The sequence below is a fragment of the Echiichthys vipera genome (assembly GCF_963691815.1).
Source record: "Echiichthys vipera genome assembly, chromosome: 18".
Taxonomy (NCBI): Eukaryota; Metazoa; Chordata; class Actinopteri; order Perciformes; family Trachinidae; genus Echiichthys; species Echiichthys vipera.
In genome coordinates this window covers 2,176,302-2,189,000 of record NC_139843.1, presented here as the reverse complement: position 1 = coordinate 2,189,000, position 12,699 = coordinate 2,176,302, and the positions used below count along the sequence as shown (strand labels likewise).

The 12,699-nt window shown below is 48.7% G+C and overlaps 1 protein-coding gene across 1 annotated transcript in view; it reads right to left on the bottom strand.

The window, feature by feature from the left end:
• Positions 1–4,339: 4,339 nt before the first annotated feature.
• The window catches only part of baiap2b (BAR/IMD domain containing adaptor protein 2b), a 49,787-nt gene continuing 41,427 nt past the window's right edge, over positions 4,340–12,699 (bottom strand). Inside the window, exons 6-12 of the mRNA XM_083932514.1 lie at positions 10,908–11,144; positions 9,771–9,975; positions 8,149–8,350; positions 7,886–7,966; positions 6,879–7,044; positions 5,643–5,680; positions 4,340–4,717 (exon numbers count right to left, since the gene is read on the bottom strand). Of these exons, the coding sequence (XP_083788640.1) occupies positions 4,684–4,717; positions 5,643–5,680; positions 6,879–7,044; positions 7,886–7,966; positions 8,149–8,350; positions 9,771–9,975; positions 10,908–11,144 (963 nt within the window). The 3' untranslated portion in view covers positions 4,340–4,683. The remainder of the gene's footprint in view (positions 4,718–5,642; positions 5,681–6,878; positions 7,045–7,885; positions 7,967–8,148; positions 8,351–9,770; positions 9,976–10,907; positions 11,145–12,699) is intronic.

Below are 12,699 nucleotides of genomic sequence, written 5' to 3'. Positions count from 1 at the left end.
TGATCCTGAACCACCTCAACTGGCTCCTTTCAACACAAAGGAGCAGCGGCTCTACTCCGAGTTCCTCACGGATGCTGAACTGAAGTGTTGGACCTGTCTTACGGTAATTTTGCTGCTAGATTAGTCGAAACATTTTAGACTATAAATCGATTGGTTCGATCGTGTGGTACGTTGTTCTTAAAAAGTTTTCTGTCCACAACTCAAGAAACCTCTGCGTCCACAGGAAACCAGGTGCAGCGACTCCAAACGCTGTAGTACCCATGCCGGGCCTGGAGGTGGCGCTGTAACTGCCACAGAAACACACCAACAACGCAGAAGAAGAGACAGGGAGACGCTGTGGAGAATCCAAACACCGGAGAGTTTCTCTCCAAATCCTCCTCCATCCTAGGGACAAACGTGTCCCTGGTTCTGGTCTTAGTGGAGACTTTGGTGCTGTTCTGGACTCTGATGCACCCATCACTCTGCAGTTAGTGTCCTCACTGAGCAGAGGGTGCTGCTGGGAGCCCCTTCACTCTGCAGTTAGTGTCCTCACTGAGCAGAGGGGGCTGCTGGGAGCCCCTTCACTCTGCAGTTAGTGTCCTCACTGAGCAGAGGGGGCTGCTGGGAGCCCCTTCACTCTGCAGTTAGTGTCCTCACTGAGCAGAGGGGGCTGCTGGGAGCACCTTCACTCTGCAGTTAGTGTCCTCACTGAGCAGAGGGGGCTGCTGGGAGCCCCGTCACTCTGCAGTTAGTGTCCTCACTGAGCAGAGGGGGCTGCTGGGAGCCCCTTCGCTCTGCAGTTAGTGTCCTCACTGAGCAGATGGTGCTGCTGGGAGCCCCTTCACTCTGCAGTTAGTGTCCTCACTGAGCAGAGGGGGCTGCTGGGAGCCCCTTCCCCGTCCCAAAGCACTCCCAGGCGCCACTTTCTCACTACATTTAGAGACTTTTCACAGCTTCTTAGAACTGGATTTAGAAACAGAGCCTAGAGCAGTTTAGCTCCTTATTCAGAGCATCAGGGAAAAGGGAGAAATCTGTGCTGGGCCTCATTCAGTCCCATGCATGTGGCTCAGAGTCCAGTTCAGTAAACAGTCTCTGGGTCCGTCTCTGTCCTCTCACGCAGCAGCAGTGTTGTTGTTATGTGACGCCGCAGGGTCAGAGGTCAGAGGTGGGGCCATGACGCCGTCCTTTAACAAAGTCTGAGCTTTCACCGTCCAGACCACAACGCCATGGGGGGCGTTTACAATCCTCACACTCTGGGACCTGGTTTCTAAAGATCCTGTTTTCAGGCTCCGATAACGCCGGCTGCTGTGGACGGACGACTGAACCAGACTGAAGCTACAGGAAAACGTGCCTCTGTGTGAATTTTAAGCCTAAAAGGTTGACCACCCTGCCCCCGGGAGAACTGTGGAGCCGTGTTATGTGAGTTAAGAGGTCAATCTGAAGTCTGATTCGCAGTTCGAATCGAAGCCAAAGTCAAAGTCTATCTTTGTGAAACTGTCCCCAGCAGACGTGGACAGAGGAACAGTGGTTAGTACAGACAGGCACCCACTGGACGGCATACGGACAAGCAGACCAGCATGTTTATTCAGCACAGAGAGAATCAGACAAACATTTCTTCATCTTCAAAAACATGATGCTTTTACTCACGGTTTTCTTTTGAAATCAAACCTTTAATCGCAAAGACAACGGCACAAGAAGGCTGAATGAGGTTCGAACACCAAATGAGCTCCTCTCCACAGCGGTAACGCCACCGTGACACCAAAGGAAGGACCCTGTTTCTTTACCGTAACACCGCTGATGCCTCGTTTGAATCTCTGGATCCTGACGTTCATCAGCATGTTTCTTACTGACATTACAAATATAGCATCCACGTACAGTAAGTCACTGAACACACAGTAGGAGGCACTGTGATACGTCCCCGCGTACAAAAGAGTGTTTTTCACGTGCACCGAGCCGCACAACAGCACCAGACGTCTTTTCTTTGATGCACCAATGAACCAAAATGGATCATTTCATCTCTGCACGGCAAGATTCATCAGGATACAACGTGTTCGCTGGTGTTTCAATGAATAAATGAAGCGTCAACATCAAAGGATCACATGGTGAAATCTACCTTTGTGCACTCTGGTGTGAATTCAGATCTGACGAGTGAAAAGTATTTTGTTTTATTAATAACTTTAGTGCAAAATGCTCAGTTATATTCCACGGCCGCGTCCCGACTGTAGGGCTGAGAATCTTCCCTCTCAGGGCGCCTTCACAATGTGCCTCTGCACCGCGCCCTGTGCTTTAGGGTACTTTTATGTCACATTTTCATGATGCTGACCTACAACTGCATAGTATCTTAATTACTCAAAATATAAGGTGACTAAAAATTGCTGATGCCTGCCTGGCAACCATTTTTAAAAGTTAGTGTTGAGCCCTGCCTCTCTGGACCTACAGACTTTATTCTTTCTGCCATGTTCTTTTCTCAGAGTACAATTCAAGGCGATCTTTTGAGTCTGCCAATGATTGTTCAGAATAGCAGCCAGCCAGTTATAAAGCTTTTTATTACCAAGCGTTTTACGTATTACCTACGCTGTTTTCACTTGTGAACCCCAGACAATGTCAGGAGCATCAGGTCCAGACACCTGTATAGATAAGGGTTATGGTTAGGGTTAGGGTTATGGGGAACTTAATGTGGGTTACTGCAACGCTTGGTCATTCTTTGGTCATAAACAGACAAGTTTCGCTGTTTGTCCTCACTGACAGAAGTTCCTGAACCTTGCCGTCCCTCCTGTTAGACATTTCTGTTGCCAAAATCCAAATGCAAGTTGAATATTAAAGTGACACAGGCTTCACCATGTGATTATTTCATTTACACCATTTAATTATTGAATCACCAGAAAACACACTTTATGGCCCTTGTGCAAAACCCAAATATATTCAATTTACAATGATATCAAACAGAAAAAAGAGAATATTTAGCTTTTTTGTTTGGTAAATATCATCAACCTTTTATGCCCGTGGACTAATGAGCCGATGGTTTCTGCGCTGACTCAGCTCAGAGCCTTACGTGTCATTCAGGGACGAGGGCCACGCCGGGAAAACAGTCCGGGAAGAAACGTTAAAACGACCGGCAGCAAAGTTTCCAGACGGTAACTGTGAAATTACCGTAAATAACCGTAATCACTGAAGTACATTTGATAAAGTGTAAAGAACCCGAGCACGTTTTAAAGTCAAAATCAGGTAACTTACATCAAATTAATGTAATTTAATTTGGTTTTTAACTGTAAAACACATTCATTCATTCATTCATTCATCTTCAGCCTCTTGTCCCTGTCGGGGTCACAGGGGGGCTGGAGCCGATCCCAGCTGACATCGGGCGTGAGGCGGGGTCCACCCTGGACAGGACGCCAGTCTATCACAGGACACATAGAGACGAACAGAGACAGACAACCATTCACACCTACGGGTGATTTAGAGTCATCAATGAACCGAACACCTGCACGTCTTTGGACTGTGGGAGGAAACCGGAGAACCCGGAGAAAACCCACGCAGACACGGGGACAACATGCAAACTCCACACAGAAGGGCCCCAGCCGGGATTCAAACCAGGAACCCTCTCTCTGTGAGGCGACAATGCTAACCACCACCATGTCGCCCCTGTAAAAGAGAGCTGGTTAATGTGGGGTCCCCTGCTGGAGCTGCTGCCCCGCGTCCCGACCCCGGATAAGCGGCTGACGATGAGCGAGTGATGTAATTTCCCCGTATCCGTCTGGAAACTTTGCTGCCGGTTGTTTTACGTTTTCTCGCAGGTGTTGTTTTTACAGTGTAGCTGACCCCATTCAGCCTCGGCACGATATCCACGCCACAGTTACAGGATCATAGACTCACAGGACCCCGAGCACCTGCGTTAATGTGTCCGAGCACACGTTCAAGGGCCGACACTGAAAACGTTACAGAGAGTCAGAAACACACTCTTTTACTTTGATAAGGTGCTTTTTCCTTTTCTTTAAATGAACTGATCATAGATACTTGATGACACACACGTCCGTATGGCACATTTATGTACAGTAAACATTCCCGTCACACCGTCTCCGTCCCATAAGTTACAACATTTACATCAGCGGCTCACCACTCGTGACGCAGGGCCTCTTCCATCAGAGGAATACAAAAACCTCACAGCAGGAGAAGGTAAAAGGGTCGTTAAACACTGAAAGACCCGGTAAAGTGTCGATTGTGACGTCGTTCTTACAGGAAAATCCTCTTCGGGATCGTTGATGTCACACCCGGACTTACACATCCTTTACATTGTCACCCGGAAATATGTAAAAGACATGTACATGCATGAAAGACAAGCAGAAAGATGCATTTCCCCCAGAGAAAATGTCCGTCACATTGGCGTGGAGTACTCGGACGGCACAGAGTCTGTTTAGTTCTGGTTTGGGTGCCGAGGCTTCGCCGGCGGCCCGGAGCGGCTACCGGCCGGTCACACAGCACAGGGGTGGGGTCGGGGTCGGGGGAGGAGGGAGGTCAGAGAAGGGAAACAGATACAGGAAAAAAGCCTCTTCCTTGCATTGATTGGCTCAGGGAGAGTTTATTGCTGTAAGTAGGAGGCGGGGAGGCAGGGAGGCGGGGAAGAGGTTGAAGAGGGTTGTGGTTGAGGGAGCGGCGAGGCGCCTGTCCTATCGCATCGTCTGGCTGAGTCTGTTTGCCTGTCTGTCCTCACACTGTCGAAATCAATTTGCCCTCTGTGGAACTGTGGACAGAGAGAGGGAGAGGCGTCCACGTGGGCTGGCTCAGGAGAAACAGCAGCAAACACAACCAGGACACACGGAGAGAGGCCGAAAATCCCACAAACCCCCGCGCCCTGAATGCACCGCTCACCCTGACCCTGAACGTCACGCCGACCTCTGACAGAAGGGTTTGTTTCAATCACTTTGACCTTGAATGAGGAGGGTTTGAAGCAGGGGGGGCTGATCGGGGACTGGGTGGGTGCAGTTAGCAGGTGGGAGCGCTACTGGAGCTGCGTGTTGCATGTAGCATGGGGGGGGGGGGGGGGTCGAAGCATGGATGTTTTGATATTATTGAACAAACAGAAAACTTAAATCCACTTAAGCTTAAGACAGAAACCATCTTAACAGATACTATGTCTTATGATGTCATCTGTTTCTACTGTTTTTAAAGAAGAAGCTCTAAGACGTGACGTAGCGCCCTTTCAAAACACGCCGCAGTGCCGTGTTCCCCGTTGTTTGAACAGATCTGAGTTTAAAAAGCAACGTTATTGTCATTTTATCTCTTTCTTATGGGTGAAAAAGACGTGTAACTGATGAAAGAGGTGATTCTGATTCACATGTTCTGAGTGTGTTGTGCTGGTCGTGTGTTTGCAGGTCTGGACTTCAGACGCCACAGAACGTCCCAATCCCTCAACTCTTTACCTCCGTCTGTTTCAACGCGCTCCCAAGTCACGTCTGGTTCAGTCAGTTCATTCAGAAGGGTGATGGGAGACGCAGCGCCCGACAACAGGGACACAATCCCCCACAGCCACGCGTCTAATGCCACGTCAAGGTGGGAGAACCGTGGTTCGAGGACATCCTGCATGAACTGACTGAACTGAGCTGAACCTGGTTTTTGCATCAACACAGAATAAAAAGATATCAACAGCAGCAGCAGGTGGTTCTTACCTTGTGGGGAAGCGCGGCTCGTACTCTTCCGCTCCTTGCTGAAAAGACAAAAAGGCGTGTGAGAGACTGAGTCCGACTGTTCATTCAGAACAAAGTGGGAAGTAGCAACGAGCGCAGCAGCCAGCAGAGGGCAGCACAGACACACGGGAGGAGAGATGCAGACTGCAGCCGCTCAGAGGAGACCAGCAGCCTCGCCTCTGTGACTCCAGACCTCCCTTTAAAAGGCTGCGAGTATGTTAAAGTTAAAAGATCTCAGGATGTTCTCTGACTGACATCTCTTCTCCGAGTTCTCTCAAGGTTAAAACGTCCGGGGAGAGTGGAGCCAGGTTTTACTCGAGGCTTCTTTGAAGCGAGGGCTTGAAAGTCTAACCCTGCCTCAGCAGATCCATCTGAACTCTGGTTCTGAGATCTTTAGTGAAGGGGTGAAAATCCTGGTTTCTGGATAAACCATCTGTCTGTCACCAACATACGGGCCAAACCAACCAATCAGATGACTGAAGCGTGTGACGTGCTAACAGCGTGGAGCAAAGCTCAGAAAGGAAACAACATGTGGGTAAAGGAGATTTTCCCTTTGTGTTTAACGTGAATTTACGGATCAAAGGGTCCACACAGGCCAAGGTCTCTAACACAGGGTCCACACAGGCCAAGGTCTCTAACACAGGGTCCACACAGGCCAAGGTCTCTAACACAGGGTCCACACAGACCAAGGTCTCTAAAACAGGGTCCACACAGGCCAAGGTCTCTAAAACAGGGTCCACATAGGCCAAGGTCTCTAACACAGGGTCCACACAGGCCAAGGTCTCTAACACAGGGTCCACATAGCTGTTGAATTTCTATCACCAGATATTTATGCATTGAAAAATATGCATCTGAAGGTTTTGACTCTTTATTTTTCAATGTTCATAAATTAAAAGTTGGAAAATTTAACGTTAAAAATGTTGAATTTGCAAAATTCATGAATTTATGAACTTGAATTTTTATGAACAGTGAAAAATAAAAGAGTTCAATTCAGAGTCAAAACCTTCAGATACAGATTTTCAATGCATAAATATTCAGTGATAGAAATTCAGATTCACTTCCACGCTCCCTCAGGTTTGGTGCGACGGCTCAGCTCGTGTGTGAACCTGTGTGTGTGTGTGTGTGTGTGTGTGTGTGTGTGTGTGTGTGTGTGTGTGTGTGTGTGTGTGTGTGTGTGCATATGTGTGCATATGTGTGTGTGTGCTTGTGTCTCCAAACCTGTAAGAAGCCAGGTCCTGCCACGCTGTAGGGGCGCTGTGGTCGGCCGTGCAGCGCGGCGGCGCTCTGTGCCTCCATACGGGAGTGCATGCCGTAGTCGGGGGTGGGGAGGGACATGTCGTCTCTCTCCAGGAGGTTTCCTGTGCTGCTGCTCTTCCCGTGGAGGCTGCAAACACACAGGTGCGAGGAAAAACGTGATCTCACCGACAACTAGTTCAGCGCGTAGGGATTTATTTAACTTTTCATCGGAAGGTTTTACAACTTGTAATCTCTTGTGCCAATCAATGTCAGAATTAATACGCAGGAAAAAGAAAACACGAAAAAAATCTAAATTAGAGCAAAACAATATATCAGTCGGTCGCAGATATCACACACATATCACAACAAACTGCTCGTAGGAGGCTGTTGAGACAGTCTGTGGTGGTCTGCACTTGAACATAACTTCTCTCATCTCATCCACAACCGCGTATCCGGGGTCGGGTCTCGGGGGCAGCAGCTTTAGCAGTGGACCCCAAACTTCCCTTTCCCGGGCCACATTAACCAGCTCTAACTGGGGGATCCTGAGGCGTTCCCAGGCCAGTGTGGAGATCTAATCTCTCCACCTGGTCCTGGGTCTTCCCCGAGGCCTCCTCCCAGCTGGACGTGCCTGGAACACCTCCCTAGGGAGGCGCCCAGGGTTCATCCTTACCAGATGATCCTGAACCACCTCAACTGGCTCCTTTCAACGCAAAGGAGCAGCGGCTCTACTCCGAGTTCCTCACGGATGCTGAACTTCTCCCCCTAACTTAACTTGTTCTTTGCCCTTTGCAGTCTGTACTGCATTGTTTTACTGTTTGTACTGTGTGTGTTGTGTGTTGTGTCTCCTGTGTGTTCAGTCAGTCTGTAACTTTGTGTTTTGCTGCTGCCGACCTGAACAGGTCTCTCTTGCAAATGAGACCCCGGGTCTATATGAGATTTGACCTGTTTAAATAAAGGTTAATAATAAAAGAAAAGATCCAAAAACGTACTTGTGTACTCGAAGTTGCCTCATGGAGCTGGTGTCAGCGTCGGCGATCACTCGGGTGTAGGAGAAGGGGAACCAGCCACGCCTGCAAGACGACAACACGACATTAACAAACACAAACAAACAACCTTATGAACCAAACATGAACAAACTCCAGACAGTCCATCTAAGCAGGCCTGTTGTTTGTGTCGGCACTAAAGCGTAGCTGGAGTCAGACCACAGACGTAAATCCCTAGAGAGAGCAAATAAGAGCTAAATGGCGCTCACATCCTGTTCTTCTCGTTCTCTCCATAGTGCCAGCCGTCGCGGGCCTCGGGGACCAGCAGGGTGATGACATCGCCCTCAAAGAAGCTGAGCAGGGTGCTGTTGTCCCCGGCCGCGTGGGAGAAGATGGCCTGGACCCGAGTCCTGCCGTTCCTCTCCAGCCCCGCGGCCATGGAGCTGGACCGGGGCAGCGTGCGGGTCTCCGCTGGGAGAGAGGAGAGAGGGAGAGTTTCTCTGATAAACACTGTGGACTGGTGCAACACGTGAGGCAGTTAACGACACTGTGGACACGTAGAGCCTGAGGTCATCTGAGGACTTCAGTGGAGCGACACACCTCTCCTCAGAAATGTGAAAGAACTACAGTTGTGTGTGAAACCCGTCGCTGTCCTGCATCTATTTTTACTCCTAATCGCTCACTTTTAATATCACAGCTCCTTCTTATCCCTCGGGCTTTGGCCTCTTTCTTAAACTCCACAGGTTCTGAGTGACGTCTGCGGCTGAACCCATTCCACTGTCGTCTGTCTTTGTGTCCGTCCGTCCGTCTCTTTCTCTAACTCAACAGCTCAAGACTGAGCAGACAGAAAAAAGTGCAGGCACTCAGGTGGGTTTAAAGGTTAAAAACCCTTTTATATTTATATCATTATTATTATATTTATATTATTTCAGTGGGTAAAATTTAAATAACAACAACGCGGGCTGGCATGGACCTTCCTCAGGGTGTTTTTTAAATGGTCCACCCTCCGTGACGGACACGTGGCGTAAAGACGTGATGCTGTTCATGAAACCTCCACCTCTCACAGAACATTTGCTGTGGTCGAAATGAAGGAATTATGAGGGAAGGAATGAAAATTGTGGATTTTGAACATGTTTAAGAAGATGGATGGATACATGGATACATGCATGGGTGGATGGATGGATAGATAGATGGATGATGGATGAGTGGGTGGATGGATGGATGGATGGATGGATGGATGGATGGATGGATACATGGATGGATGGATACATGGATGGATGGATGGATACATGGATGGATGGATGGATACATGGATGGATACATGGATGGATGGATACATGGATGGGTGGATGGATGGATGGATGGATGGATACATGGATGGATACATGGATACATGGATGGATGGATGGATACATGGATGGATGGATACATGGATGGATGGATGGATACATGGATGGATGGATGGATACATGGATGGATGGATACATGGATGGATGGATGGATGGATGGATGGATGGATGGATACATGGATGGATGGATACATGGATGGATGGATGGATACATGGATGGATGGATGGATACATGGATGGATGGATGGATGGATGGATGGATGGATGGATGGATGGATACATGGATGGATGGATGGATACATGGATGGATGGATACATGGATGGATGGATGGATGGATGGATACGTGGATGGATGGATGGATAGATAGCAACCCAATATACAAGCAACCCAAATTTAAACATTTTATATTAAATTTTTGAAACAGGAAGTAGTTTGCACTCGTTTGTTCCTGCTCCTTTCATCATAATTCATAAACAAACACTTATGATTAATAACCCCCCCCCCCCCCCCCCCCCAGTGTGTGATGAACACGCCTCCTTACGCAGCGTGGTCTTGCTCTTGGCTGGGGCGACCCTGCGCACGGGCAGAGTGTTGGAGTACACCTCCCCTGCGTGCCGCTGGGTCTGGGGGGAGGCCTTGCCCTGGCCCACCTTGCCCTCCATCCACTGCTGGTAGTCCTCTCCTCCGTGAGCGCCGGCTGTGCCGTTCATCACCGGCATCCCTCCTTCCACGCCTCCCATCAGCCTCTGCAGAGAGGAGGACATTTGCACACAGAGAATTAAAAGAGTGACTCCTTCTGTGCTGTTACGTAACCTCAGCAGCTCATGAATAATAATGAGCAGGACCTCGTTTCAGTGACTGTTGCTTTAAAGATAAACACACGGAGCGACTGTGGGGCGACCGCAAAGACTTTCAAAGTGCATTTAATCAGGATCACAAAGCCCCGCTGCGTCTGCACCCGGGTTTTAATTAAAAGTCAAAGCCAAACTGACGCAGTCTTTTATGGAAACTGTAGAGTTTTGATGTTTTCAGGAGCGAGACCTGCAGGAGGGGCGGGAAAGAGCCCAAGACACGGGCAAGCTGAGCGTCTTCAGTACAACGAGCTAATTAGCACGGGACGCTAACGAGTTCGTTTCGATTCACAAGATTTCTGAGGATGCTGTCGAAGAAGTGTGTGTGTGTGTGTGTGTGTGTGTGTGTGTGTGTGTGTGTGTGTGTGTGTGTGTGTCGTTTTAAATTCATAAAATACTTGATGCATCGTACATCGTAACGTTTATTTCTAGACGCTTTTTCAGGCTCACCAATCGTTTCCTGCTGTAAGCCCAGATTATAATGCCTTTGCTTATATAATGCACAATAATGTTAAATATTATTTAATAAAGTTATGTGTTTAGTGAAGCCTTTGCAGAGTTTTATCGGTCCACAATCCACATAGAAAAGGTCAAAAATGACTTTAAAAATCTGCTTTAAGAACCACATATAAGTCTGGTCTTTATGTTAATACATAAATAAATAATAAAGATCCATAAACACAACATGAACCCAGAGACAGACTGCAGCCATAACTAACAGCACGTCCCTGTAATAACCTTTTACCATATAAAGAGTCTGCTAACACAGCAAAGGTCACATGTCCGGCGTGGACTGAACTATGATTGAAGGCAGCAGAGGAACCAACCTGCTGTCCCAGGACCCCTCCGGCCCTGAGGGCTGCCAGCTCCGGAGGCACCGGCAGGGGCTTAGCACCGGAGACGGGCTCAGAGATGGACATGCCTGGGTGATGAGCTCCGGGGACCATGGCACCCGATAAGCCGCTCATCTGCTGGGCCAGAAACATGGCACGGTCGGGCAGCTTGTTGGGCTCGGCGCACGCCTGCTGCCACACCGGGATCTTCTGGGCCAAAAGCTCCTTCCCCTGGAAGCAGAGGGACGACACAGCGTGGGTCTTATGTTCTTCTCTAGCTCCTATTATTATAAAATAAGAAAAAGAAAAGGTTTGAACTTCTTCCTTTCCCTTTGAACATCTCATCTCATCTCCAGCCTCTTATCCGGGGTCAGGTCTCAGGGGCAGCAGCTCCAGCAGGGGACCCCAAACTTCCCTTTCCCGGGCCACATTAACCAGCTCTAACTGGGGGATCCTGAGGCGTTCCCAGGCCAGTGTGGAGATCTAATCTCTCCACCTGGTCCTGGGTCTTCCCCGAGGCCTCCTCCCAGCTGGACGTGCCTGGAACACCTCCCTAGGGAGGCGCCCAGGGTTCATCCTTACCAGATGATCCTGAACCACCTCAACTGGCTCCTTTCAACGCAAGGAACTCGGAGTAGAGCCGCTGCTCCTTTGAACATGAACTTTAGTATTTGAGTCTTGTCTTTATCTCTGAGGATTCTGAGGATCCCATTTGCTTTCTTTAGTTTGTAATATTATTATTATGTTTAACACGTTCCATGAAGATTAATAAAAAGAACTGGATATCAAGATCACAGCGACTCAAACCTGGATTTTTCTTTGCACATTTCATTCATTCATTTATTGGTTTAAATGGAATTGGAGTCAAAAATCAACTCAGCAATTACACAATTTTACAAAGATATGCTCTGACATCTCCCCACTAGTTGCATGTATATAGGTCCTGTTTGTGCATGTGTGTTTATTTCGGGTGTGTGTGTGTAATTCTTCTTCTTCTTCTTCTGATGAGCTCGTTTTACTCACAATAAAACTCTCAGCGTCTTCAACTCAACTCAAACTGTTTGGATCTGGATTGAAGTCGTTTGCGTGTGTGTGAGTGAAACATCAGGATTAAAAACATACGTAACATCTTTTGTCCCTGTGGACGTCGACAGAGCGAGACATGAGAGGGACGTGAAACCTCTTCATGGATGTGCGAAGCTCTGAGCTGCTGCTTCAAAGTTACATTTGCTCCATACATTAAAGAGCAGGGCCGTTACATAAAGACACTTCTCATTTGCATTCATCCACTGTGAATAAATAACCAGAGTCCTGAATCCATGAATATTGGAAAGAGAAGTGAGGAGAATCTGCTGCTCCGACAGTTTTAACTCCATCTCCATCAGGCCGGTGTGGAGGATAAATGCGCCGGGTTGTCTGGCCGCGCTGAGGGTCTGTGGGCTGGTGTCAGGGTCTGGGTGTCAGGGTGTGGGTGTCAGGATGTGGGTGGGGAAAACAAATGCACGGTGGTGTGGTGGTCAGCACTGTTGCCTCACAACAAGGGGGTTCCTGGTTCGAGGGGGTGGAGTTTGCATGTTCTCCCCGTGTCTGCGTGGGTTTTCTCCGGGTTCTCCGGTTTCCTCCCACAGTCCAAAGACGTGCAGGTGTTGGGTTCATTGATGACTCTAAATCACCCGTAGGTGTGAATGGTTGTCTGTCTCTGTTCGTCTCTATGTGTCCTGTGATAGACTGGCGTCCTGTCCAGGGTGGACCCCACCTCACGCCCGATGTCAGCTGGGATCGGCTC